This window comes from Periplaneta americana, chromosome 17 (genome assembly GCF_040183065.1).
Source record: "Periplaneta americana isolate PAMFEO1 chromosome 17, P.americana_PAMFEO1_priV1, whole genome shotgun sequence".
In the NCBI taxonomy this organism is placed as follows: domain Eukaryota; kingdom Metazoa; phylum Arthropoda; class Insecta; order Blattodea; family Blattidae; genus Periplaneta; species Periplaneta americana.
This window is the reverse complement of record NC_091133.1, coordinates 91,249,902-91,273,738: the sequence shown is the minus strand read 5'-3', so window position 1 is coordinate 91,273,738 and position 23,837 is coordinate 91,249,902. Positions and strand designations below refer to the sequence as shown.

At 35.5% G+C, this 23,837-nt stretch overlaps 1 protein-coding gene across 7 annotated transcripts in view; it reads left to right on the top strand.

Annotated features, from left to right (window-relative positions):
* The window catches only part of Pde8 (phosphodiesterase 8), a 770,548-nt gene that overhangs the window by 659,729 nt on the left and 86,982 nt on the right, over nucleotides 1-23,837 (top strand). For all 7 annotated transcript variants that reach the window (XM_069816063.1, XM_069816067.1, XM_069816070.1 and 4 more), the window contains 4 exons: nucleotides 3,126-3,293; nucleotides 9,043-9,257; nucleotides 17,478-17,626; nucleotides 23,507-23,637. In XM_069816063.1, coding sequence (XP_069672164.1) covers nucleotides 3,126-3,293; nucleotides 9,043-9,257; nucleotides 17,478-17,626; nucleotides 23,507-23,637 — 663 coding nt within the window. The remainder of the gene's footprint in view (nucleotides 1-3,125; nucleotides 3,294-9,042; nucleotides 9,258-17,477; nucleotides 17,627-23,506; nucleotides 23,638-23,837) is intronic.

Below are 23,837 nucleotides of genomic sequence, written 5' to 3'. Positions count from 1 at the left end.
ATTGCTTACGAAGTCTATTACATAAAGAAGAAACATCTTTATCCCAAATGTTGAGCAATAATAATTCCTAAGTACTTCAATTGAGTAGATTCAATCACAATTAATGGCATTAATTGAAAAACTAGCATTTTAATTACCAACTTTCTTCATTAGTGAATTGTCCTTACGAAAAGAAGGACTGTATTGCTTAAATTTCTTAAAAATTAACACTTTCGTATACCTAAACTGTATAACTCGAAATGGAAGCCAAATATTTTAATTTCTGGGATTAAAACTATTACTTTCATGTGCAATTCATAAAATATAATCTTATCTTCTTACTTAAGCCATGGTAAAAATTTTCATTTTCATATTCCTTGTAAACTTCGTTGAAAAAAGTAACCTGCAGAGAAGAATATGATCGATAACGTGACAACCAGTATAGCTCAGACGGTAACGTGTTTGCTTACTGTTCTAGAGCTGCTCCTCGGCTTGGGTTTCACCTAATTACTTGTTTATTTTTTCCAAGGTTTACCCTAACTGTAAAGCGAATATCTTGTAGTCCCATGGCGAATACTCTGCATCAACTCACCATTTCCACCCGGTATCAACATTCCATTGCTGCTAAATAACATAGTAGTTCATACAGCGTCGTCAAATAATCAACTAAGTGAAATATGACAACGAATATCAGTATTACAAATGCGTAAAACGTATGAGACAATGTGTCATCTTCTTCTTGCTGATTATTTGAACCTCTCACTGTGCAAGTGTTATAGGTTGCGAACCGTAAACACAAGGTGACGTCGGATCTGTTAAAGTTAAAATGCACTGCATTGCCTTGCTCATAATGTATGGATGATAACCCTCCTATAGAGACTAAAACATAAATCTGTAAGCTTCTTAACGAGTGTTAACAGCTTTCCTTAGAACGAAACGTTGGACGATGAAGTCAGACGACTTCTAATGTAAAATTCAAGAACTGATTTCTACATGGATAAAACTTACGGATTTGGTCCATTTTTTTAGGGTTGAAAGCTTTCAGACCTTTTAAATATTTCTTGATAAAAATACATTTTCACCTCACTGGCTTAGAGCATGCTTATTAAACCGTCTGACGTCTTGGTCACATAATCTTTCACGTTCCAGGAATACTATGAAAAATAATAATTCTTTGTCCATTTATCTCTCCGTGCATAACGGTGTAGACTATTTTACAAAATAATATGTCAGCAATTATAGTAGATAGTTTTTCTATTATTATTATTATCATTATTATTATTATTATTATTATTATCATTATTATTATTATTACTACCGTTAGAGGCCTGATTTCTTTTAGTAATAATGACAAACGCGAAAGCAATTCAAATGTCAATTTCAGTTGTATTCTCTCCGTTATACAATTAAGGCCATGTCACAAAGCTACATTTTCAACTGAAGTGAAGTAGTAAATAGTTGTCTAAAAAGTCGGAAGTGACGTCAGAAGTCTTGATCCAAAGCTACACAGTGCGTAGCAATTAGAGTCGTGCACAACCGGTTACGAAAAATAGAAATTATATTCCTATTGAACGCTTGGAGGAAGAGCGTGAAGGTCATGATTTATATTTTATTAATGATTATCATAAGGTGATTAAGGCGGCCATGAATCATGTTACATACTTTTCCAATCCGACATTTGCCTTTGTGACTAAACGATATGAAATCTCAGTCTGATTGGCCCGCCATGGATTTGAAGCGGGGATCTCCCGAAGTGCGTTACTACAGAGCCACTTCACTCGGTTACGATAGAAACATTTAGATTTTATATTGTATTGTATTGTATTTATTAACATTCCATGGTATTCATACATTGCTTTACAGCTAGAATATGGAACAAGTAAAAAAAACTTAATACTATTATAAAGTCTTAATTTATAGTCGCAGTCTAGATGAAATATATACAGACGTGATTTACAATATAGTCTACTAATACAACACAAAGTTTTAGTTCAATTTCATGAAGTGTTAGTGAATGTCATGAATTCACCTACAGAATAGAAGGCATGAGAAATTAGGTACTTCTTTAATTTGGCCCTAAATAATCTTATGTTTTGAGTTTCATTTTTTATATCGATATGGAGGCTATTAAACATTTTTACTGCCATATAACGCACTCCTTTTTGATAGCACGATAGACTTGCCGATGGAGTATGAAAGTCATTTTTGACGTGTATTTATGCTATGAACTGTTGAATTAGTTACAAAGTTTTCACGATTACATACGAGGAAGATTATTAATGAAAATATATACTGACAAACCATGGGCATTATTTGTAGTTTTTTAAAATAGTCCTACACGATTCCCTAGATTTGGCACCTACCATTATTCTAATTACTCTTTTTTGTAATAGAAATATACTGTTACTACTATCTGTGGGATTTCCCCAGAATATTATTCCTAAACTCATTATCGAGTGGAAGTATGCAAAGCATATTGTTTTTAAGATATTGATATTTACTATCTTTTGCATAGATCTAATAGCAAAACAAGCTGAATTTAGCTTGGGGTTAATTTCTTTAATATGATTTTTCCAGTTTAACACATTATCGATTTTTAAGCCAAGAAATTTGGTTGTTGCTGTTTCTAATGGGGATCTATTGTTAATTATTGCGCTAAAAATTTGCGAGGTTGAATTTGCACAGGATATGAATTGAATTATGTTAGTTTTGTTACAATTTAATACTAATTTATTGACTGAGAAGCAGTCACATATTTTGAAGAGAATTTCCTCTATTGAAGATTGGAATGTGTTGGAGTTAGTGGCTGTAATTACTATACTTGTGTCATCTGCAAATAACATGGGATGACCTACATCTTTTATTAGTGGGGCAAGATCATTTATAAATACTAGAAAAAGTAGGGGACGTAATATTGATCCTTGATATTGCAACTAATATGCCAAAATATTTAAATAGACTTGTTGTCTACTTCATATTTATTGAATGTAGAATGTTATAAGTATGCTGAAACGAAACTGATCATATGAAAAAAAAAAAGTTCTTAAAAGTTCCTCTCAGTAAATTTCAACAATATGTATATGTTCATTATATACAGTGATAGCGTGAAATTCCTACTTCTAGTTAGAAACTTGTCATTGTTACAGGTTTGTATGGAGACGAGTAGCTTATCACAATGCATGAATGAACTACTGCAGTTATACCTAAGCGATGTTCAGCCCCGCCTACAGTTGGCTACAGCCCAAGCTGTGTACGTCGCCCTCGATAAGTGCGGCGACGTCGTCCACATTACCGACCAAAATCTCAACATACAGGTAAGTGCAAAACGGCAACTTCGCACCGGAATTTCTGATCCGTTTTTCTTAAGGCAAAGTGCAGTATAAAACTGTTAATTTGTTCTCCTTTTCCACGTTAGACAGAAGTATAGTTTGACAACTTCAAGTGAAACCCCGTAAAACACGCCAACTTCTGGAATCTCTCTCTTTCTTTCTTCTCTCTCCCTCGCTCCTCGTCATTCAGTCACCAATCACCACGTAAATATCTGAGAGGGTGTGTGTGGGCATCGCGACCAATAGAAGAACCACTCTCCAGTATTACCACAATAACGGATTCTTCATTTTTGCCTCGACTGTCGGCTAGGAAGGTTCCATTATGCTAGCATTGCAGGCAACTAGTCAACCTTTTAATGCTTTTGTTAGCAGGTTTGACAAACTGTGAGTGGACCTGCAAGTACATAGTGCATAGTGCTCTCTCCCTTTCCCCCGTGCTTTCTCACTTGCTCCTCCCCAAGACAGCCAGCGCTCACGTAGTAACTCGGTCAGGGTTTCAGTTCGATTTGTCAATCTATAACTTTGTAACTGGCAAAGTAAAGAACTATACAACTAAACTAGTAGGGATAATTGAGTAAATAACTACATACCTAACCAACCAGTTAATTAAATAGGTAGGTAAGGAATGAACTAACAATTAGATTAAGTAATTTACTAATGACGCCATGAACTATAGAAAGCGGTCAGATCCTCACGTTAATACCTCAGTCGCTCGACTTCACAGGTTCCAAAGTTAGGTACAGTCATATTAAATAACAGAATTTGGTACTCATCCTTATTAAAGTAGTTGCTGAAAATGTTTCCTATTTTCTCAGTTATTACAGCGATTTATTACGTACGGCTTTTAAGGGATACTAGAACTGAGTTCTGAAATGTTTACTATTTTAATCCGATTTCTTTCATTTTGAACTGTTTATTAAATGCATTAGAAATAAGATGTGTGCAAATTTTCCATTTCAGTAGGACTGCTAGTTTCGTTTTAATTATGCACATTAATTATATAATCAAAATGTTCCATGCGCATTACAGCAAATTCACATTTTTCTCGTACGGGCAATATTTTAACGTAGAGAAATTAAAGATATCTAGGCTAGTTTAGGCGTAATATATTTCTGAAAACCAGAAATTTATTTACTCACATTTTTTATTAACATAAATTTTTTAGCTCCTAATTTTTAAAATTTTAAAATTGTTTGAGAATAAGATGCTTACGAAAATATTTGGGGCTGACAGAGATGAAGTTACAGGATAATGGAGAAAGTTACACAACGCAGAACTCCACGCATTATATTCCTCACCTGACACTAAATCCAGACGTTTGAGAAGGGCAGGGCACGTAGCACGTGTGGGTGAATCCAGAAATGCATATAGAGTGTTAGTTGGGAGGCCGAAGGGAAAAGGACCTTTGGGAAGTCCGAGACGTAGATGGGAGGATAATATTAAAATGGATTTGACGAAGATGGGATATGATTATAGCGATTAGATTAATTTTACTCAGGATAGAGGCCGATGACGGGCTTATGTGAGGGCGGCAATGAACCTTCGAGTTTTCTAAAAACCATTTATAAGTAATTTTTAATATATTGAACATTTCTCAACGTTAGATCTCAGGTAATTTATGTATGAACGCGTACGAATATTTTCATTTAATTTGGTGAAAACTGCATGCGCATGGAGCATTTTGGACATCATGAAGTAGTTCCATAAAAGAAGAAAATTTGTGAAAATAGGTTTAAAAATGGCTCCTGAGCCTCAAAGAAGACGTACAGGCAAAGAAAACTCTTATTATGAACTTCCTAAGTGCCCGAGGAATACTTTCATACAGAAAAACCGAAAATGTATTTTTTTGATCATTTTTTTTTTGCAAAAACTCAGTCCTAGTGGCCCTTAATTTCAGAAAATTTGTTATTCGTGCAGATGCTTCAGAAATCCTGCCTCCTGTGCTAAACATCTCAGAGTCATTCGATTGCTACCCAAGACAGTTCATATTAATCATCTTGAATAAGCACACTTAGGTTTGTGTTGACTCTTCCGGTTATTTACAGAACCTGTTCTGTTAAACGTATACACTGAATTTAATATTGTCTCTCTCTATACAAGGAAATTTGCATCTAAATTTGTGCCTTGTTTTTCTACATGATTCATTATTTTTATGTATGTTTTGAACATGTATACATATTCGTACAATTAATATGTAACCATTGCACAACAAAACAGAACAGACAAAAGTAAATTGCACTGATTCACAGCCGCCTCACAACTGGCTTGCGCGCGCTTATCGAAAGTAGGCTTTACGCGTCTCTACCTAACCGCAGAGCAGGACGGTTTGCAGCAAAACTGCATATGCAACGATCCGTCTGCTACCCGATGTACATTGCGTCAACTTTCGCTGATACTAATTATGCCATAACTAAATGGATTCATTTATGAATGGCTTTACAGCTTGTGAATTTTAATCTATTTCTGAATAATTTCTCTCAACCTACATTACACATACACAAACGGCACAACTCCCGTAAGGTCAGCAGGACGTCGGTTGCCAACCTTCAAACAAAAAGTTCTGGAATTATTAGTCTAAAATTTTCGGGTTTTCCACAAAATTATCGCAAATGAACATTATTAATAGTAGTGTAATGCTATCGAAACTTTACAAGTATATTAAATAAACTTTCAAACACTTCTCGCACAGAAGAAGCACCAGCGGAAGCTACGAATAGACTATTGTGATTAACTGATTAGCTTACGGCTGACTGGTAAGAATCCGGACTCTTCATTGAGAATCTTGTGGGAAGCGATACATATTTAAAAGGTTTTTTAAGAGAGGACAAACAGAATAGAATAAAATAAAATTTAATATATTCCGTTAAAGTGAATGAAATGTATTCCATTAATGTGATAATTTATTTCTATGGAAAATCGGTTAAGGCGCTTGCCTGCCGGTCTGAAGTTGCGTTCGGGCGCGGGTTCGGTCCCCGCTTGGGCTGATTACCTGGTTGGGTTTTTTCCGAGGTTTTCCCCAACCGTAATATGAATGCAAGGTAATCTGTGGCGAATCTTCGGCCTCATCTCACCAAATATCATCTCGCTATCACCAATCTCATCGACGCTAAATAACCTAGTAGTTCATACAGCGTCGTTAAATAACCAACTAAAATAAAAAAAAATCTATGTTAAAAGTGTTAAATGTTATGTTTTATTTAACGACGCTCGCAACTGCAGAGGTTATATCAGCGTCGCCGGATGTGCCGGAATTTTGTCCCGCTGGAGTTTTTTTACATGCCAGTAAATCTACTGACATGAGCCTGTCGCATTTAAGCACACTTAAATGCCATCGACCTTGCCCGGGATCGAACCCGCAACCTTGGGCATAGAAGGCCAGCGCTGTACCAACTCGCCAACCAGGTCGACTAAAAAATCTATGGAAAACAAAGTAGAATGATGTGATTAATGAAAATTATCGCATTATCCAAGAAGTGCTATCGTATCAGGACTAAAAATATTGCATAACACGATGATTTATCAAATTGTTTCCAACGTTATACTACCACAGTCTAGTATATACAGTCGCGAAGCTCAATACGTAGTAAATATGCAAACATTAGATAGTTGCTCACCACTAGGATCGCTAATATCGCCTCATTACAGGCAATGCAAAATAGTACCGTCACAGTCTATTGTTTCTAGCACTGAAGCTTCGTCACTGTATATTAGACTGTGATACTACTAAGACAACATAGGTTGTTCCATTAAGGGGTTAGGTACAGCTTACAGCAGTACAATTTTGGAAATATTCAACATTTTTTTTCTTCTATTACTGTATCTTGTACAATAATGAAAATTGGTATGTGTAAAACACTGTACTTCTGCTATATGAAAAAAATATTTTTACATTTAAAAATAATTATTTACATTTTTTCTTAAAAATTCATTTCACTATGTAGTGATGAAGCTTTTCCCACACAACTCAAAAACTATCCAACATTCTGTGATGACATTTTTGTGTGTATTTATGCATGTAATATCTACAATATGATGCAAGATCACTTCTCTATCTTTGATAGATTGTCTGATAAAAAATAAATTCAGTTTTAAAAATTGTCAAATATCAGTATTTTCTTCTAACACAAAATAAAAAAAAATATTATTTATTAAGGAATGTAGTTGAAAGAGCATGAAATTATAAACATGAGTTTCATCAATAAAATAACAGAGAGAGAACATGAAGAAGTTAACAAGTTTATGAGTAATGAGGGAAACGCTTCACCACTGCACAGTGAACTGCCAACATTTTGAATTTTGAAAAAAAAAAAAAAAAAATACAGTATATAGAAATACTTTTTTTAAATCGTAAAAATATTTTTTTTTTTTTCATATAACAGAAGGACAGTATTTTACACCTACCAATTTTCATTATTGTACTATATACAGTAATGGAGGAAAAAAATGTTGAATATTTCCAAAACTTTTACTGCTGTAAGCTGTATCTAACTCCTTAACAACATACAAATATTCGTGGCCTAGGCGGGATTCAAAACCACGAACGTAATCATCCGCTGGCAACAAATTTGACCGTTACGGCTACCGCAATATTGGCAACTGAACGAATAATTTACTAAAGTCGAACCGTTCTTATTTCCGGCGTGGCCACGCCTTCTCGACTTTTGGCGCGACGAAGGTAGGCAATAGCGGTGTTGCTAAATCTCTGTCAAGCCAATAGTGAACGAACGCAGTTCTAATAGCAGGTTGTCAAACAATCAGTCGATAGTGCAGTGTTATTGTTGTTAGTGCTGAGGTTTGAGCATCACAATGCCGCGGAGGAGTCGGAAGATCAATTCGCAAAGTAGAGAAATGATTCTTAGCGTTAGAGATTATTTCGAAAACGAACGTGAAAATAAGGGTAGTTTATTGCCTTTAATGCAAGTGGTGCAAAGAACAGCTGATGCGTGTGATGTGAACAAGTGCACGGTTTCTCAAATAGCGACAGAGAAGTACGGACAATCTGGCAAAGAAGAAAATAAACTGAGAACTATGGCGACGGCAGGTACTAACAATGATTGTAGCGATCTAGGCGTAGCACCTCTAAATTGAATAATACCGGTAGGCAAGGTTCTTCGTGTAATTTTTTTATGTAGCAATAACTTATCATGACAAAATTTCTAATACTAACATATTTTATTTAATTTACAAGTTGTGTGGTTTTAGTTATTCATTCACATAAAAACTGTTTATTTATTATATTTTACAGCTTTCTCCCATTTTAGTAATTTCTAATATTGTTTCTGTATTTACGAAAATCGTTATTTCAAATGGTCGGAAAAACCAATTATACCACAACATGGTAAGTCGTCTGTGTCCTGGGATGCTAGGATCAACAATAACAATAATATATAATATTATGTATTCATATATTACTAATTATTTATCATAGGAAATAATTTTTCGTTCAATGTTTAAGACTAGACATGTGCTAAAACTTCGTTAAGAGTACAAGGGTAGACTTGACAACACAGTAACACCCACCGTGAGCGGGAAGTAGTATGTCGTCTGCATAACCTTGACGACGACAACTGCCAGTGAAGCAGCGTGTCAGCTGACCAGAAGCTGTCGTGTGATTTGCTGCCGGAAATAAGAACGGCTCGACTGTAAATTACTAGCGATACAATAAACTTGTTGTATTATGTATGTCAACTTCATGACACTTTCATAAATTAATTTAATCATTTGTTGTTGGTAGTACATGAACAGAGCGAGCGAACGCTTCCTGGGCTACACCATGAAAGACGTGGCGGGGAAGTCGCTTCTGGAGAGCAACTCTGTGGACAACAAGGAGCTGATGGTGCAGCAGCTGCAGCGAGGCAGGGAGTGGGAGGGCGTCATCTCCTGGAGGAGGAAGATGGGAGACTCAGTGGTGCTCAGCGGGCGAGTCGTCCCAGTCTCTTTCGCAGGAAGGTAAGGAAGGCAGAAAGATTCAAACCATTCGAGTATTTGGACTACCAAGGACTGCCAAAATCCTTAGTACGTCGTTCTTCAAAAGAACTGAAATAATTATAAGGTCTGTTTGAAGTTCTAAGCTCTCCTAGTTTGTTTCTCGGGAATGGAAGCAGATAGAATCTTCGGAGACGTTTGAAACAATTCCAGCAATTCGGAAGGGAGAGACAAATGATAGAGTAATGCGATTCATGGACCTCACGTGGCGCGGACTAATGTGGGAAGAAGCCTGTGGCTGAAGACTTCCCAAGTCGACTTTCGTAGCAAAAAATTTAACTTTGTTAAATGTCCTATTCGTACACAATACTTCTGGCACTTTGACTTTGGTAAGTCGAGATTTGACGATCTTGTTATAATGTTGGCAATCTCAATCACTGCCTTATAAACGAATTACATTAATAGTTGATATAGAGTAGGCATTGCCACAAACACATCCATCTTTTGAGTAACAAATCAATGATTGATAGCTACAAATGTTTCGTATTTTAAGGTGCTTCCCTCTCTTACTGAAGATTGAGATCTCTTATTGCTAAAATAAACTCGCGCCAAGAGAATGACTGATTCAGCAGGAAAAAACTTTACAACATCAAAAACTATGTAAACATGAAGGAATTATAAATTGAATAATCCTACACATTGCAGAAATTGTGTTTATCAATTATGCTACTCTAGTCCTAGAACCATAAAATGTAAAGCAACCTGTGGATAGGAACAGGCAGAAGAATGACTTTCCAAGTGTTTATGTTAATTCTTGTAAATTGGAACACATTATCAATTGAAATTGTATTCCTACTCATAAACAAACTTTAACTCACATTTTAAATACAAGTGCACAGCATAATTCGCATTTTTTTTTAGAAAATTATTGTCTTGAGACTTCATTTTGATAAGTTATTTGCAAATGACCCGTACATGAACATTTCATTGTAGAATAATTCTGAAGACATTGAAGATAAGAAGATGACACCAATGGCAGACTATGAAAGACACGTTATTATCTTGCTTACAATTACCAGACTTACTCCCCGCAAGTCTGCAGAAACTACTTGAAAATTGCCTAAAATCAATATGCACAAAACAGTATTATGATACGGCTGTAATTAATACCTACCATGATTATAATTAACTGTATATCCAATAAATAACCTATACCCTATACAATTAAATACACAAAATCAATATTATGGCATTAATCTTTACCGATAGCTTAATATCACGTGAAAGAAGGAGTTGCATTATTGGTGGAATAGGGAATCTTCTTTGGTTATTCGATGGTCTCGGGTAAAGAGGGTTAAGTAACTTTTTTTTTTTTTGTAAATGGAATTTTGTTTATGACTGAAAAATGAAGATTTTTTTTTACTGCAAACCCTCTGTCTATTTTTCAAACTGTGGATTATATAGGAAGTTTCCGAGGTGGTGTTACAAACTTTCAGGGATGATGGCGAAGGGCACATGTATCAATTTGAGATGAAGAACCCTGGTCCGGAAATGACCGACCGAATAAGATGTACAGACAAATACACATAAATAAGTTGTACAGAGGAATAAAATTATTTCATTTCCACATAACTATTTTTGCTTATAACTTTCGACTCACTAATTTCCGGACCATGGTTCCTTATCTCAAATTGATACATGTGCCCTTCGCCATCATCCCTGAAAGTTTGTAACACCACCTCGGAAACACCCTATATAACAATTTTTCTGTTATGAAAACTTATTGAAAAATGAAATTTTTTGTAGGAAAAAAATTAGCTACTCCAGAATGGGTTAACTTAGATCAGTGAATTTTGGGATAGAGTTAGACATGTCTGAAAGATTTCTTGTGCAATTATTACTTTTTGTTTTAAAAATGCGTGACAGCTCGTTCACGCATTATAATCCACATTTTTCTTCTTTTTCCTTTAGTAAAAATGATCATTTTCTGAAATTGTCTTATGTTTGAAATTCCCGACAAATTGAGCCGGTACCGCCATAGCAACTTACATCATAACATTGGGAGCTGGTAACATTGCTCAATCAGCTTATTCCATCCATTTTTAATAATCAGCTGTGGAGTTTGCTACAAATGTGGTAAGGTTAAATTTCTTCCTTGAAAATCTACAAATTACTTGAAATTCAATGGATGTGACGTGGCAGATTATTGAGATGTGGAAGAATGACTGGAGGTAATATCTAACTCAGTCTCAAAATTCATTAATGTAAGTACATCCATTGTGGAGTAATTAATGTTTTCCTATACAAAATGTGATTTTTCAATAAGTTTTCATAACAGAACAATTGTTATATAATCCAGTTTTAAAGCTAGAGAGACTGGATTTGCAGTAAAGAAAGAACTTCATTATTCACAGGCATTTGTCCGTTAATAAACATCAGAAAGTTTCACGCAAATATAAGGACAGTAATGAAACAACTGTTTTGATGTGATGTCAGACTTTTGGTAGAAGCTGTAGACATAACGATAAGCTATGACACGAGCAACAACCACTCACCTCATATTTATTTCATAGTTACTGTTGTCAATGCATTGAATCGAGTAGATGCTATACTCGTAATGCCATGTTGTAAACATTATAAAAACTTTAAAGGTTCCTGGTAAAGATTTTTTGTTATACAGTATATGGATACCTCGAAGCATCATAGAAATTTTACCAATATGTACCTACAACCAATATTGGTCTGCTTCAACAAAACAAGCTTTATGAATTTTTAAAAATCCTTGTGGAGCTTTGAATGCAGCGAATATATAGTACTGTTCTGGGTTTCTTCAGACTGGTGCCTGGGAGCATTTTTTTAATTATTTCGTTATATAGGTTGCGGCACTGGGATATGACGGTTTTCATAACCCTATTGTGGTATACTCAGGACGAATTAAGTAATCTAATACAATGAAATTTATTAATATCTGATTACTTTTTAAAACTACATTTCGTAAGTAGCCTCCACTCCAACGGATACATTCCTGCAATCTGCTATGAAAGTTCTGCATAACTCGCCCCAACAAAACAGGTTCGATGGCACTAATTTCGTTCCTTATGTTTTGTTTCAGCTGGATGATGATCCGAGGCTTGTTGCGATACACCCTACTTTTGAGATAACTTCATAGGAAGTAATCAACGAGCATTGCTCATGGTTCAATGAACTGTCTGCGAAACATGTTTCCAGGACGAATAATTTCACGATTTGGAGACATTGCCTGGCCGCCAAGATCTCCTGACCTGCCTGCAGCAGATTACTTCCTATGGAGTTACTTCAAAAGTAAGGTGTATCGCAACAAGCCTCGCACCATCATTCAGCTGAAACAAAACATCGGGAACGAAATTAGTGCCATCGAACTTGTTTTGTTGGGGCGAGTTATGCAGAACTTTCATACGATGAAAGAGTGATGGAACGGAGAAAAATTCTCTCCGGCGCCGGGATTTGAACCCGGGTTTTCAGCTCTACGTGCTGATGCTTTATCCACTAAGCCACACCGGATACAACCCCGACGCCGAACAGAATCGTCTCTGATTGAGTTCCAACTCTTGGGTTCCCTCTAGTGGCCGCCCTTAGTGGACAAAGCATCAGCACGTAGAGCTGAAAACCCGGGTTCAAATCCCGGAGCCGGAGAGAATTTTTCTCCGTTCCATCACTCTTTCATCGTATGATGACGCAGAATATCTGCATGGAAATATCATATGTACTTCGGTACATTGAAATAATATATGATATGCGTAAATCACGAAGTGATTTAAGACGGCGCTTATTCCGTCGGATCCCGGCCAACTAGTCACTCATAACGAGTGCACCCGAGCACATTTGTGGACTTCGGTCCTATGTTCATAGACATCTATGACATAGTGCAAAGGGCGGCCACTAGAGGGAACCCAAGAGTTGGAACTCAATCAGAGACGATTCTGTTCGGCGTCGGGGTTGTATCCGGTGTGGCTTAGTGGATAAAGCATCAGCACGTAGAGCTGAAAACCCGGGTTCAAATCCCGGCGCCGGAGAGAATTTTTCTCCGTTCCATTACTCTTTCATAGAATGATGACGCAGAATATCTGCATGGAAATATCATATGTACTTCGGTACATTGAAATTATATAGAACTTTCATACCAGATTGCAGGAATGTATTCGTTGCTATGGAGGCTACTTACGAAATGTAGTTTTAAAAATAATCAGACTTTAATAAATTGCATTGTACTAGATTACTTTCAGTATATGTGTTTTCTTTTAATTCGTTCTGAGTGTCTCACAACAGGGCGATAAAAACCTTCATATCCCAGTGCAGCACCCTATATTTCTTTTGGTTTTCCAGTATTGACCTTTCCTATTGTGTCTTATTATACGTGTGTTAAACTATGGATTCTAGAAATTACATACTATTTTCAATTTGTGTGACGTTTTCTTGGTATAACATTTTACTTGACATGCATGATACAGATCTCCATTATTTAACATTAAAATGAATTCAGTACCGCTATCTGCAGAATGTAGTAGAATATTACTGAAGCCAATTTGATAAAATCTGACAGTAAAATGCATTACAAATCTAATCTTTCAGGTGAAGTTCCCTGTAAAGCAGATTTGAATAATTTCAAGGGAAAAATTGTTCCGGGGCCGGGTATCGATCCCGGGACCTCTGGTTGAACGTACAAGCTCTCTTGCCAACTGACCTACCCGGGAACTCCACCCGACACCGTCTCAACTTTTCCCTTTATATCCACACAACTCGCGAGGGCTGACGAAACGCCAGAGACCCACATCGAATGCACACAATCTCTGTGTGACTTGGAATTGTTGTGTTCTGTTAACGTACACAGTGACGTATATATTATCCAAATCTAATCTTTCAGGTGAAGCTCCCTGTAAAGCAGATTTGAATAACTTCAAGGGAAAAATTGTTCCGGGGCCGGGTATCGGCAAGAGCGCTGGTACGTTCAACCAGAGGTCCCGGGATCGATACCCGGCCCCGGAACAATTTTTCCCTTGAAATTATTCAGTAAAATGCATTGTTAAATGGCAGATAGTAAAGCAATGATAAATTAAAAGGTAACTTAAACAGTTATATTAGCGGTTGTTTAGTATAGTTGTCAAACTTGAACTATCATTTTGAGAGGAGAACAGAGGTTAAGGATGTTCGAGAATAAGGTGCTTAGGAAAATATTTGGGGCAAAGTTTATCAATTTGGAAAAAAAAATGCATTAGCCCATAAGGGCCACGTATAGGCCTAATGTTCAGCCATGTTGGCGACTATGTGGTTGTCATGATAACGGCATGGTTCGTAAAAGATTGTCGCAGTGATAATGATGATAAAGCTGTCCTTTAAATTTTGAAGTGTATTCTAATATTATCACTTTCCACTAGTAATTATTGATATAAAAATTTAAAATGTGTATAATTTGCATTACAGTATATTTGGTTAACGTCCTCATATGTCAGATACAAGAGTAGGAAATTTGTTACGGAACTGTTTGCAAGCAAGGCTGCATCTGTCGTGTCTGGAATTGAATTCATCTCGCTGCGCCTCGCTATATCCGCGCTGCCAATATCCAGGAGCGGGCGACATTTCCATTTCAACAAGGCCTGCACGGAGCCGCGGTCGCGACCCTTATCAAGCTACTTTCCCTTTAGGGCTGCAGGAGGTTGTCGCCGGCAAAAAAACAAATCCCCTTTAAGCCGTCGTCCTTTTTTCAGAATAGACGAGTGAGGTCGTACAGTACCTGAAGATGTGCTGCATCAAATAGACTAGTCACAAACATAATGCACATATTTCGATATTACAAAATAGTCTATGCGTCTAAACGGAAAGCCAATGGCTTATTTCAACGTCGTTGTCAATTTACCGACTTTAAATTTGCCCTAGTTAAAAAGGAATCGTAAAATGAAAGTTGAGTAAGGAAGGACTACATAAAAATGAATTAATGAATGTTTTTTTAAAGATACAGCTGTCATTTTTAGTGCACATATGTACAGGGATATCATCTTATTTTTACTTAAATTTTTACTGTACCTGAGTTTTTGAATGTACTTCACTCCCACCCCTTAAAACTTCCAATCGTCCTCCACACAGAACCAAGGCCGCGTATGTAGTCAAAGTCACCTTACAGTCATAGTAAATAGTAGGCTACTGAGTTAGTGAGTATAGTACGTTCCGGAAATAAGTTCACGTTTTCCAGTGACGAAAGAGCTTTCGATATATAATCATCTTTTCGCACAGCTACTGTCGTCTGTTTGCCTACGTCGCATCCCGGTTTCCCCCACCCGCTTCTGCTCGCCCCTCTGTAAAGACTAGTGGCTGGGCTGTCTTAGCTCTTTTCTGAAAACATTAAATTCTGTTAGGAATTGGACGTCTACGTAAAATTATACAACTGTTTAAAATAACTTCAATAAAAGGGCCTCGTTAAGTAATTAACTGTCACGTGATTTCCCTTCTTTCTACGACCCTGCGACAAAACCACTTGGACGGATAGTAGATAGCATGTCTGAGTAATTTTATCTTTTCGGATCGGCCAGAAGTGAAGACTTAATGTACAGTACGTAAGGTACTCTTTTATAGAGTAGGTACAGAATTAGTTCAACATGAGTTACTAGTGTGAAGGACGAAACTGGTAATTAGGTACAATAGTCTGTAGTGCGATAATATGCACAAAAGAACTGAAGCCTGTATCGAAATGAACGATCACAATTTTCAAAAATGTGTTTAAATATCCATATTAGGATTATTTTTCAATTTAACTTCATTGTCTATAGTGTACGCTGATGTGCTCTGGACGGTATAATACACACTGCATAATGAATACGTCCGAATGGATAGCTTAGTTCGTGAGTAAAAACACTAATTGTTAATACAGTACTGTATTTTGATTAAACAAAAATCTAATTTAAATTATCAGACTCAAAATCGCGATATTCCCTAGTTTACGTAAATGGATGAACTACTTTTCCTTCCTCGTATACTTAGTAAAGTGATTTGTTTGTATTTTACGCCAGTATCATCGAACTCCAGTCGTGGAAGGGGGTAGCAAACGGTGCTTCCGGTTTTCAACCGTTAATCCAAAGGTATAGCCAGGTTAATATTAGAAATGTTAGTAAAAATAAAATGATGTCCCTGTATCTTAGCAACCTAATAGAGTTATTAAAATGAGTCCAGGGTCCAGCGCCGAAAGTTACCCACCATTTGCTCTTAATGGGTTGAGGGAAAACCCCTGAAAACGTAAACCAGGTCCCAACTAGGATTTGAATCTGGACCCGCTACTTTCACGGCCAGACATAGGTAGCTACTAATCGTTACTCCACAGCGGTGGATACTCCAAGAATTCACACCAGACTATTTTTAAGTAGTAGATTATAGATGTCTAAACGGAGGGAAGTGGAAAGCGATGGTGAAATAATGAGAGGGGAACGGGAGTATTTCCAATAAATCTGTACAACGTCTGTTTTCTCCACTATAAATTCTGTCACGATCCTGAACGAGAATTGAACCCGGGCGTCTAAATGGACCCGGGGCAAAATAAGACTTACTAGAGTTAGGAACAAACTATGAAAAAAAATTTGACACATTTTAAATCCAGTAATAATAATAATAATAATAATAATAATAATAATAATAATAATAATAATAATAATTCAATCATCTTCATTTGCTTTATCTCCTAGCAGTAACACAGGACATTTACAAAGTATCTCCATTGGATTCTAATCTCTGGCAACTTCTTCTCTTCCTTCCACGTTTTCGCTTCCTTCGTAATATCTTCAGTAATTCTCAATCTCCATGTTTGATTTGGCCTTCCTCTTCCTCTACCTATACCCTTGAGGATTTCAGTCTAAACTCATCTTCTCAATAGATCATCTTCTCTTTTTAATGTGTATCCTATCTAATTTAATTTACGTACATTCGTTTGTTTTAAAATTTAATTTCTTTTTGACCAGTTTTCTTCCATGAATCTCTAGTTGAGATTTTTGGGGTCATCTCATTCTGAATTTCACACCAATATAATAAAACTGTCTTGACGTTAATATTGAAAATCTTCAATTTAGTACGCCTTAATAAAGAAAAGTCCCAGATAATACTATTCTAAAACTATGTTTCTCAACAATAGAAAAATCCAAGAAATATCTGTCCTAATCTGTGAACTATCATTGCTTCTTCTCTGGAAATTGGAGAATGTTAATCACATGTTGAATCTCTTCATTGCAGGTCGCCGACGCACTACGTGTTCATCCACGAATCCTCCAATATCGGGCTTGATAAACGGATGTCGGGCACACTCATAAAGAACTCGGAACTTCCAAAGGGACAAAACAATAGAAAGGGATCGGTCGACATGAAGTCGATATCAAGCGACGGTAAGTTCCATCGTTGTTCAACCCAAATTAGGACATACAGCCTGTCTTATCCAGCGTCATTGTCCATCTGTTTGTGTATCTGCCGGACTTTCTTCCCCCGTATATCTGTCTCCTTCAGTTAGTACTATTCCATGAAAATGATTTAAGAGATGCACAGTGTGCCTTATGTTACATTGGCGTTTAAATATATCTGAACTACAGTTTTTTTATCGTGTAAACGAACTTTCTAACCACGGGATAAGTCAGAACCAAAGAATTAACAAATTGACAAATTTTGAAATAGTTCCGCTAGTTTTCAAGAGGGAGGAAGTTGCAGAAGATTGGAGAAAGTGACACAACGCAGAACTCCACGCATTGTATTCTTCACCTGACATAATTATGAACATTAAATTTTAATCCAGACGTTTCAGATGGGCAGGGCATGTAGCACGTAGGGCGAATCCAGAAATGCATATAGAGTGTTAGTTGGGAGGCCGGAGGAAAAAAGACCTTTGGGGAGGCCGAGACGTAGATGGGAGGATAATATTAAAATAGATTTGAGGGAGGTGGGATATGATGATAGGGACTGGATTAATCTCGCACAGGATAGGGACCGATGGCGGGCTTATGTGAAGGCGGAAATTAACCTGCGGGTCCCTTAAAAGCCATTTGTAAGTAAGTTTTCAGTTGGTGACACTATTATTGGGACGATTAAAAATGTATTTGAGAAAATGATATAGATTAAGTATAAATAATTATTCTCATAATTGGCAGTAGGCTATAATAATAATAATAATAATAATAATAATAATAATAATAATAATAATCAGAGGTGCGATGTGGAAGGATCGGAGTACAACGAAGTGTTAGGAATATCGTTATTACAAACTTATAGGCCTACCGTTACTAACAATAATAATTCAAATTTTTGGGGTAGGCTAAGCTTAAAAGCTCTTAAGAACTTCGCTACTGCAATACTCACAAAAAAAGGTGATGCAAATATATCAAAGACAAGACCTCAGTCACTAGGAATCTCAAATCGAAATTACCATGAATTGACAGAAATTGTTTCTGCTTACCATGGAACAAATGTTTTTAATTTACGATAATTTTATTGTCACTGTTGTGGAATACATACTAAACTCACCATTGACGCTGCCTAGCATTGTATTTTAAGTATATTGTTTTAATATTACTATAGAAACCATTTTCAAAATAAATTGCAGTCTTAAATATGGAAGTGTGCCGCCTTTCTGCCGGTGAGTATATTATTTGTTGAATATTAAATGTTTTACAAAAATATTATTCATTAGAATTTGTCTAAAAGAATAGTATATTCCGTAGCTTTCTATATACTACTCCCTAAAATGGAATGGAAATATGCAATGATAATTAAATCTAAATCATTATAGTTTATTCCCTAAATTTGCTTTAAGATTTATTCAACAGTAATCTCACTAGAGGTTTTGATTTATCTAGAGAAAATCAAAACTCGAGTGGGATTTAATTGACTATTACACGATTAGAAGAAAGTATATAAAGATTATAAATAACAAAGTGCTCCAATGCAATAAAATAATAATTGACTTACGAAAATAAACCTGTCTTCAAATATATTATTGCACCATTACGCTAGATGGCAGTTGTGCCAACGTTGGAATCGTCATTGAACTCTGTAGACAGTTACTAGTCAAGAAAGCTTTGTTGATTCAGTTTCATTTTTATTAAGACAGTTGCATTCTACTTCAATTATCCGAATCCCAGTAATCAACGTCACTTGACAGATGATTTTCAATAAATCTTAATATTAAACAATCTCTGATACGTGACTATCCATAATATCATATAGCAGAAGCTATAACATAATCTAACTAATATACACAAGTGTTAGAAAAGTTTTAATTAACGACGACGACATAAAAAATAAACATGAATAATTTTAAAAGGAATAATTATTGAATGTACAATTTTCAAATTTGAATGCGGTTGGTGGTTCAATTGATGTTATATTGGACGTGTGCGTAATAGAAGTGGAACTCGTTGATTTAGGCCTACATGGTGTATTCAACTTATTCAGGATTTCCGAATGAATAATTTTAATAGGAATAATTATAAAATGTACAATTTTCAAATTTGAATGTGGTTGGTGGTTCAATTGATGTTATATTGGACGTGTGCGTAATAGAAGTGGAACTCGTTGATTTAGGCCTACATGGTGTATTCAACGTAGGCCTATTCAGGATTTCCGAATGGTGCTCTTCATTTATTTGTAAATCGAATTTCAGAAGATGCATAGGTATGATCAGTGATTTTTATTAATTATTGTTCTTGAATGCCAATGCGAGTCATATTTGAAACTGCTGTGCATCGACTGGAGTGGTTTGTAATTATATATATATATATATATATATATATATATATATATTTTTTTTGACGTCCAGACCAGCGCAGTTCCAAATGTTGGCAAACAAAGAAACAAATGCTAGGGACGCGATAAAATTAAACAAATGCTAGGGACGCGATAAAATTGTGCGATAAGCAGCCATGATTGGTCGAAATACGTCCTTTCGTACCGTTTTATTGGTCAAAAGTAGTATGACGTAGTAAGAGTGTAATAGTCATTTTAATCAGATGTTACATGAAGTTACAAGAGAATGGAGAAAGTTGCACAATGCAAAATTTCACGCATTGTATTCTTCACCTGACATAATTAGGAACATTTAATCCAGACGTCTGAGATGGGCAGGGCATGTAGCACGTATGGGGGAATCCAGAAATGCATATAGAGTGTTAGTTGGGAGGCCGGTGGAAAAAAGACCTTTGGCGAGGCCGAGACGTAGATGGGAGGATAATATTAAAATAGATTTGAGGGAGGTGGAATATGATGATAGAGACTGGATTAATCTTGCACAGGATAGGGACCGATGGAGGGCTTATGTGAAGGCGGAAATTAACCTGCGGGTTCCTTAAAAGCCAGTAAGTAAGTTTTCAGAAGGTGGCACTATTATTGGGACGGCTAAAAATGTATTTGAGAAAATGATATAGGTTAAGTATAAATAATTATTCTCAAAATTGGCAGTAGGCTATAATAATAATAATAATAATAATAATAATAATAATAATAATAATAATAATAATAATAATATTAATATTAATAATAGTAATAATAATAATCAGAGGTGCGATGTGGAAGGATCGGAGTGCAACCAAGTGTTACGAATATCGTTATTACAAACTTATAGGCCTACTGTTACTAGAAATAATAACTCAAAATTTTGGGGTAGGCTGAGCTTAAAAGCTCTTAAGAACTTCGCTACTGCAGTACTCACAAAAAAGGTGATGCAAATATATCAAAGACAAGACCTCAATCACTAGGAATCTCAAATCGAAATTACCATGAATTCACAGCAATTGTTTCTGCTTACCATGGAAGAAAATTGTTTAATTTACGATAATTTTATTGTCACTGTTGTGGAATACATACTAAACTCATCATTGGCGCTGTCTAGCATTGTATTTTAAGTGTATTGTTTTAATATTACTATAGAAACCATTTTAAAAATAAAGCACATTGCAGTTTTAAATATGGAAATGTGCCGCTTTTTTGTCGGTGAGTGTATTATTTGTTTAATATTAAATGTTTTACAAAAATATTATTAATTAGAATTTAACTTAAAGAATAGTATATTTCGTAGCATTCTATACTACTCCCTAAAATGGAATGGAAATATGCAATGATAATGAAAACTAAAACATTATAGCTTATTCCGTAAATTTGCTTTAAGATTTATTCATTTTAATCACATGTACTTTTCATAATTGCAGTTGTAACACAGAATAGTAATTTTTCCAAATCTTCGAGAGACAGTTTGCACTATTTCTCTGTTAGCACAAGCTTGTAGACAAAATACGAACGCTTAACATCTACTGAGGACACGGGAGAATCCTGCTTCAATTTTGAAATTGTTTGTACTGGGAAGTTACCATTTCTTATTTTGTTACTCTTCCCGGCAAAACAGTCGCTGCTATATTGAGATCGATAAGTCCAGGATTCGTCTGAACAACATATTCCAGTTTCTCGCGTACTTTTCCGTTGCTGAGCTAAGTTTTTCTTTATCATGAGCTAAAACTTGAGGTTGCTCATCAATTCGTTTCCCTGTAGTTTCCGGGCCCTGTGACTTATGAGATATGCCTATTCGTTGTAGGATGGGACCTGACTCTGTTAAGGCCGAGAAAGGATAGCTCATCTGTCAGTGTCGGATTCACGAATGTTATCCAGGCCACGTGTCTGAATTTGACAATCATCACATATATTATTTAGGGTACACAAGGGCCAAAGCAAGCCTGTGCAAGAATCCGTCTAGGGTCCGTCCCTGGAAAAAGCTAAGACAAGTCATAACAATTCGTAATTAAATTATTTATCTAAAAGTGTACTACTGAAACGAAATTGAAAACAAATTGTAATCTTAATATAGTAATGGGCGGATATAAGAGGCCCAAGACAACACTGAATGTCGAAACTGAGTATTTGCTTATTCTGGTATTGGATGGTAAAAATATGATGATGATGATGATGATGATTATAGGCTAATTGTAAGTTATTATTATTATTATTATTATTATTATTATTATTATTATTATTATTATTATTATGTCCGATGAAATTATCTGGTTGATGTTTTTTTCGAGGTTTTCGCTCAACCCAACATGAGAAAATGCTGGGCAACTATCGGTGCTGGAGGCCGGACTCATTTCACTGGCATTATCACCTTCATTTCATTCAGACGCTAAATAACCTGAGATGAAGATACAGCATCGTAAAATAACCCATTAAAATTTTATTATTATAATTTTATATTCATCTTCTAAGGTTTTATTTTATAATTTTGCTTAATTATTACATTTTATTTTTATAACAATATTCATATTTAATTAATTATATTTATTTGCTATTAATTTCCGGATCCTCGTAGTCATCCTTAATTAAGGCCGGACGAGTTATTTCTCTCTCTCATTATTATTATTATTATTATTATTATTATTATTATTATTATTATTATTATTATTATTATTTTACCGTCATTTATGTTTGCTTGCATTGAATTTTCATTTTGTAACATATCTTAAACATAAGTTACATTTCATTTAAACATGTTACAATTTCGTACTCAGAAATCCAAGTTGATCTTATCGTAAAATAAATGCTGTGTTCCAGCTACGTGATAAGCTCAAACTAATGCTCCATTAGGAATATTTATTTTACTCTAATAAAATTGTGTGCTACTCACCTCAGGAGTTGCAACTTTCAAGCATCGGTAATAGAAGCATTGAAGTCTAGAATTTAATAAATTATACTCTTTCCATTTCACTGTATGTTGCTGGAGGAAGAACCCAGGATTACATTTTTGTTAAAATAACCGAGAGCAGTTCGTAAAGTTCATAATTGTAAGATCTCAAATAGCGTGTCATGAATTTGAATCCTAAAATTTAAAAATAATAATGGCAAAGAGGTTAACTTCCTTACAGGGAGAAAGCTTTCTTTCTTTCTTTCTTTCTTTCTTTCTTTCTTTCTTTCTTTCTTTCTTTCTTTCTTTCTTTCTTTCTTTCTTTCTAAGCACTTAATCTTCACTTCTTTCTTCCCACTATCACGGATTTTTATCTTATTGAAATTTCAACATTTTGCACTTCACTAGACGAAAACTTACTCGTAAATAGCAGAACATTAACAGTGGCCGTTTAGTTATATATTTCTCCTTACAAGTTTAAGTGTTCTGTATGCGTAAATAATCATAATTACTTCAACCTAACCAAATCCAGAAAGAGTCTGCTAAGTGAAGTTATTGCTTGTTTTACTTTGTTAACAGGAAATTAAAAAAAAATAACCAAGCTTTTCTTTTACAGGTCTCCGCCGGCAGAGCATAGCGAAGCTGCATAATCTTTCAATTGAAGCTCCAATTACAAAAGTCATAGCTCTTATAACTTCGGTGCAAGAAAGCTCTACAAACCAAGAAGATATTCAAACTTTAGATAAGGTATGCAGAATAGGAAAAATAATATCCATTTCCCATTTCCAAATGTATTTAATACATTTAGACATATTATTTTCAAGCTACAAACACACACATACACGCACGCACACGCACACACACAGACTCGTAAGGTTGACTATGCTGTAGAAAAGTAGACTGACGATTTTCAATAAATAAATGTCACAGCAATGCCTTCAACTGCA